Genomic DNA, 5,947 nt, shown 5'->3' with positions numbered 1-5,947 from the left:
TGGGGCATTCAGGGTCTGGGGATCTGGGGCTTTGCTCATGCTTAGGGAGTTTTGTTGATAGGAAGCAAGGGTTGCTCTTCCAGGGCGACACCAAGAACGACACATGGCTCTTTGTGCTAACCGTACTGCTCTCCAGCACCCTGATCTACAACAGCAAAGGCACAATTGACCAGCAAGCCATGGACCAGCTGCAGTATCCTTGGTGGGACGGCAGCACCAGGCATGCCCTCCTCTGCCTGTGTGGTAGGCTAGGCGTTGACAAATCCCAGCTCCTCAAACAGCTGCAGAACCTTCTGCTGGCGCCCTGCGATGTGCTTGGAGTCCTCAGAAGTCCCATGTTGTGGCCCTCAGGGCTGAGTGGTTTTTTTTCCCTCCTCCTGGTGGTTCCAGGCTCTCCTCTGTCCCCGCAGTCTCCTCTCTTCCCCAGAAAGTGCTGAGTGGTTGCAGGATGGCGATGCCCCTGCATTCAGAGCGGAGGTCCCTCTTTCCTTAGCCAGCTCCCTAGCTACGTGATGAAGCTGACTGAGCATGTCAAATTGAAAGCAGCACCCAAGGAGAGCGAAGATGAACTGGAGGATTCAGAAAAATTTGTCCTTTTCTTCCCAACTTTCATCTGGGCTGTCCGGGATTTCACACTGCGGCTGGAGGTGGATGAGAAGGAAATCTCTGAGGACGAATACTTGGAGAACGCACTGAAGTTAAAGGCTGGTAAGGGAATGGTGCTGTGCTGCTGGAGACGTCCAGCCCCAGACACAGCAGCATTTCAGTGCCATTCAGCAACAGCCCCAGCCCGGTGACCATGCTCCGTGTCCTCTTTACCCACAGGCAGCAGCCCCGAGACCCAACGCTACAACCACCCCCGGGAATGCATCCGCCAGTACTTTCCAGATCGCAAGTGCTTTGTTTTCGACCCGCCGGCCAGCAGGAAGGACCTGGCCCACTTGGAGGAGCTTCAGAACAGTAAGATCAATCCTGAATTCCAGCAGCAGGTGGAGAAATTCTGCAGCCACGTCTGGGAAAAGTCTCCACCTAAGACCATCCCTGGTGGCCACATCATAACAGGGAACTGTGAGTACTGCTGTCCAGAGGGTTGGATGGCCAGCAGCTCTTGGGATTGTGTCTGGGGAAGGATCAAATGCAGAGTCAAAGGGCGCAGGAGCGGAAAGGGAGCGGTTTCTGCTGGCTGCTGTCCCTGCCTCTGGATTTGGAGCTTCTGGATGTTGCAGGCAGGGTGAGCAGGAGTTAGGCAAAGAAGTTCAGGAAGACGCTGGCAGGGAGGCAGCAGGGCTATGGCAGGACCCAGGGCTGAACGGGATGTCTCATCCTTGGTCCTCCTTGGCAGTGCTGGGGAAACTGGCAGCGACCTACGTGGAGGCCATCCAGAGCGGGGCAGTGCCATGCCTGGAGAGCGCGGTGCTTGCCCTGGCAGAGCTTGAGAATACAGTGGCAGTGAGAGAGGCTGTGACGTTGTACCAGGATCTGATGGAGCGGCGGGTGAAGCTGCCAACAGAGACTGTTCAGGAGCTACTGGAGCTGCACAGCCAGTGCGAGCGGGAGACACTGGAGCTGTTCATGGCACGGGCATTCGAAGATGGCATCTGCTCATTCCATGCAGAGCTCGTAGTAGGTGGTCCCCAGCCCAGCCAGGATTCCCCAGGGACACCATCACCCCCTTAGCTTTGGGGAAATGACATGGTCCTGGGGGCAGCGGCCTCCCTGCCTCCTGCCAGAGGACATCGCTGTGCCCTCTCCAGAGGAGACTCAGTCCCACCGCCTGCTCTCACACTCCGCAGACTGGCAGTCGTCCCTGCTGCACTAGCTCTTCTCCCTAAGTTCAAAAGCTGTGCTTTGAACGAAGCTCAGCCCTGGCCCCCCTCTCTTGCTGCGGCCCAGCTGTGCCTCTACCCTGGCTGGAAGCCTGTAGCCTTCCACGCTTCCCCTGTCCATCTGACTAAGTCTTGTCCCTGTGTTTTGTAAAGCCCGTGGTCCCTGGCACGCCCTCTGCTCCCTTGTGCACCTTGCTCCAGAGATGTATGTGGGCGCAGAATGCCCTCCCCATTTGTCACGTCCCAGCTGATTGCCTCACGAACAGGAGAGCCCGATTTCCATGTCGCCCTGGCTTGATTTTTGCTTAGCACGAGAGCGGTGGAAGCGGCTCGGCCTGGGCTGATGCCGTCCCTCTGCATCTTTCCGGACAGCGCCAGGTCGAGGCAGTCAAGGTGAAGTTCTGCGTGGACAACGAGCAGGCATCCCGTGCCAAGTGCGAGGCCGCTCTCAGGGACCTCTCCCAAGGCATGGAGAGACGAATCTGTGATGGCGTCTACAGTGTCTCGGGGGGTTACCAACTGTTCAAAGGAGACCAGCAGGCACTGGTAGAGAAATATCGGGAAATGCCTGGCAAGGGGGTGAAGGTAGGAAGAAGAGCAGCTCCCCTTCCTTCGAGGGGAGAGGCTCCATGCCCCATCCCCTTCCCCCAAGAAACTATTTCTTCCCAGCTGCTGTTTCTCCTCGTGACTCCTCTTCTGCCTGTGGTGCTACAGGCAGATGCTGTCCTGCAGGAGTTCCTCCAAAGCAGAAAGACTCTGGCCAAAAGCATCCTCAACACAGACCTCTCCCTGACAGAGAAGGACAAGGAGCTGAAAAGTAACTTCTGGGCTGGAGAAATGCCATTGCCTGTAGAGGGCCAAGCTTGATGGAGGGGGACAGCAGTATTCCTGGGGCTTGTGCGCTCAGCTCCTGCCTGTGCAACACCTCTGTTTCTCTGAAACCAGGTGAGCAAGACCAGTATGAGAGAGCTGAGCAGGAGAGGGAGGTCCAGCGGCAGAAGGAGGCTGAAGACAAGCAGAAGTTGCAGGACCAGTTACGCCGCTGTGAAGAACACGTGCTTTGGCTGAGAAAGAAGCTGGAGGATTACTCTAAGAAGCAGCTGGAGGAGCACCAGAAGATGATCGGCCATAAATCAAAGGTGGGAGAGCGCAGGTGCCAAGATGTGGCTACCAGGCAGGAACGGCAAAGGGGTCCCAGCTGGTCCCTCCCATTGCTTCTTGCCTCTGTGCCCCTCTCACTGCACGCACCGCGCCCCTGCTGACAACCTGACTCTCTTCACAGGAGGCGAGTGCATTGCTCAAAAATGGCTTCCATGAAAAAGCCATGCACCTGCACAAGGTGTCCCATAGCTTGGAGCAGGAATACTGCAGCACCAGGAACAATTTCGCACACTGGATCAGCATAATAATACCGATAATATTAAGCTTGGCATTTGCCGTGCTTCGCCGTTGAAGACCACGAAGATTTTCTTTATAACCCCTGTAGTAACAAAGAGGTGTGTAGTGTCCCCAAGTACAATTCTGTTAAAGTGTGAAATTGAATTCTAGATGCTTCCAATACAGTATGGACCTGACCTCCACGTTCACTTGTACTGCACTCTCTAGTTCTTTCACGCATGTCTCCTCCAGAAGACGTTCTCCTCTTCCCTCCCAGAGGAGCTGCTCTCTCACCTCATTTGAAGGCACGGGGAACATCTAAAGCCAAGGGTGGCCTGGGGCACAAGAAGGCCAAAATGCCAGCGGGCAGGTCTGGGAGCATTTTGCCATGCTCAGAATATCTCACTGGGGGAGCTAACCCACCTCTTCTAGAGACCGTCTCACCAGGGCTATGGGAAACATGCCCGAGAGACCTTTATGCCCACTAGCTGATAGCCTAGGGTCACACTTACTGCAACAGCATGAAGTAGCATGGAGGTTCTGAGTAGACCAGGAAGCCACGTGGTGAGCGCTACCTGGTTTGCTTGGCAGCAGTCCTGGGCAGCGTGACCCAGAAGGAGTGAGCCCATGATGCGGGGAGCAGTAGCTGAAAGCCATCCTCTGCTATGTAGCTATTCCCACCCTGGGAGGCAGGCTCTTCTCACTTTGAACCTGGTCTGAGGAAGGTCTCCCCACAGGGCTGGTCTGCTCTCTGCTGGCTCTCGCCATGTCCGTGCTGCTCCTGCTTTCTTTCTTCAGCCCAAGAGATCCCCAAGTGCCCCTTCCCAATGGTGTCTGCGGTGGTACAGCAGGAGATGGCTGCAGAGGGTTCGTGGGCGCGGTGTGTCCCATTGTGCTGGTTTTGGCTGGGATAGAGTTAATTTTCTTCCATGTTTTGGATTTGTGACGAAAACAGTCTTGATAGCATGCCCTTGTTTTCACTGTCTCTGAACAGTGCCTGCCCAGCATCAAGACCTGTTGTGTTTCTCACCCACCAGCGAGTAGGCCGGGGGTGCGCAAGAAGGCGGGAGGGGATACAGCTGGGGACAACTGACCAAAGGGATATCCCAGATCTTGTGACACTGAGCTCAAGCAATAAAAGCTGGTGGAAAGAAGGAGGAGGATGCTTGGAGATATGGCGTTTGCCTTCCCAAGCCACCTTGACATGTGATGGAGCCCCGCTTTCCTAGAGATGGCTGAACGTCTGCCTGTCGATGGGAAGGAGTGAAGGCATTCTTTGTTTGTGTGCACAGCTTTTGTTTTACCTATTAAACTATCTTTAGAGTTTATGAGTTTTTTTTCTCTTTTACCTTTCCCGTTCCTTGCCCCATTCCCCAAGATGTGTGGGGCTTAGCTGCCTACCGTGGTCAACCCGCGACACTCATGGGCAAAGGGGTTTCCCCCTCTTCCCTACAGGGAATTCCATCTTCAGCTGCAGCGTGAGAAGAAGCAGGGACACTAGCCGTTCCAGTAACGTGAAGGCCTAGACATTCTTTTGAGTCCATTATGGGCAGAGGGGCTGGTCCAAAGGCAATCACCCCAGTGGCACTAGCCCCTGAAATGCCTTTCCTACTGTGTGGGCACTCCGTCCCTGCAGGAGAGGTCTGCGTGTGACAGAGGAAGGTCTGCAGAGCACAGCCCCCGCTCAAATGCTAGGGGCCAAATGGCTAAAAGCAACTTTCCTGTAAAGGAGCCGGGTATCTTGGTGGGAAAAAAGTTTAACAGGCTGAGGGGTGTGCTTCTGCAGTGAAGGCTGTCAGCAGCACTCCGAGCTGCATTAGCCAGAGCTGCTGGAAAGTGATCCTGTCGTCCTCTTCTGCATTCGTGATGCTACCTCTGGGGTACTGTGTTCAGCTGCGGGCTCCCCAGCACAAAAAGACAGTGACAGACCACAGGGAGTCTAGTACCTTTTGACCAAGATAGTCAGAGTTCTAACGCTTAAAAAGCACAAAAAAGGGGCTGAGAAAAAAATGGGTTTGCTCAGTCTTAAGAAGGCAAAAGGTAGACCTCAAAGCTTCATTTAGTACCAAGTACAAAGAGGGAGTATGTGGAGTGGCCTGCATGTAAACATGCACAGAGCCCTTACACTTCGTGTGATTTGGAGCAAACTTCGCTGTCTCAGTGAAATTCCTCTCCCCTGCCTCCAACAACAGCAGCACAAATGTCTCTGCCCACTGGCTCACCTCTGCTGCCTTTCCGGATGCTGGAGAGACAGAGAAGTCTGCTTATCCTCAGGAAGAAGTCAAACCGTGCTGAGAGGATCCGTTCTCATTTGCCTACGCTGCAGCAAAGCAGGATGCTGTTTATCTTCTTTACAGGAGCAAGGAATCCTAACTGGGAGGACATATCAGTAGATGAGTTCACCTTAGTCTGCCTCAGGGTCATATTTTGGTGCCCTTTTGTTTCAGAGGCAAACCCTGAAGGCAACTCAACCCATATCACATACCATGGCTTGGAGGGAATGCCTGCTGGCCGCAGAGGCAAGAGTGTGAGCAGGAGCGCATTGCTAATGCAGGTCATCAATTAGCTGAGGAATTGGTGTTGGCAATAGGTTTTGGGGCTCTACAGCCACGGGGCTCTGTATAGAGTTCAGTGTCTGCCTGGGGGAGACGGGATCCACCGCACCAAAAGGGCAAAGGAATCTTTGCCAATAGGAAGCTTGAGCTTCTAATGGGGCGGGCTTTAAACTGGGGCAGGGGGGGGGG

General features: G+C 54.5%; 1 protein-coding gene across 1 annotated transcript; it reads left to right on the top strand.

The window, feature by feature from the left end:
* Positions 1 to 45: 45 nt before the first annotated feature.
* Positions 46 to 3,279, top strand: LOC103917398 (interferon-induced guanylate-binding protein 1-like; the record flags this gene model as incomplete). The annotated part of the gene is made up of 8 exons (XM_009324525.1): positions 46 to 193; positions 506 to 708; positions 826 to 1,068; positions 1,343 to 1,623; positions 2,199 to 2,411; positions 2,541 to 2,643; positions 2,772 to 2,965; positions 3,109 to 3,279. Coding segments are annotated over 8 exons (1,556 nt in total), but the record flags the coding sequence as incomplete, so codon positions are not given.
* Between the last annotated feature and the right edge of the window lie 2,668 nt (positions 3,280 to 5,947).

This window comes from Pygoscelis adeliae, unplaced genomic scaffold (genome assembly GCF_000699105.1).
Source record: "Pygoscelis adeliae isolate BGI_AS28 unplaced genomic scaffold, ASM69910v1 Scaffold1145, whole genome shotgun sequence".
Lineage (NCBI taxonomy): Eukaryota > Metazoa > Chordata > Aves > Sphenisciformes > Spheniscidae > Pygoscelis > Pygoscelis adeliae.
This window is presented reverse-complemented; position numbering and strand designations above follow the sequence as displayed.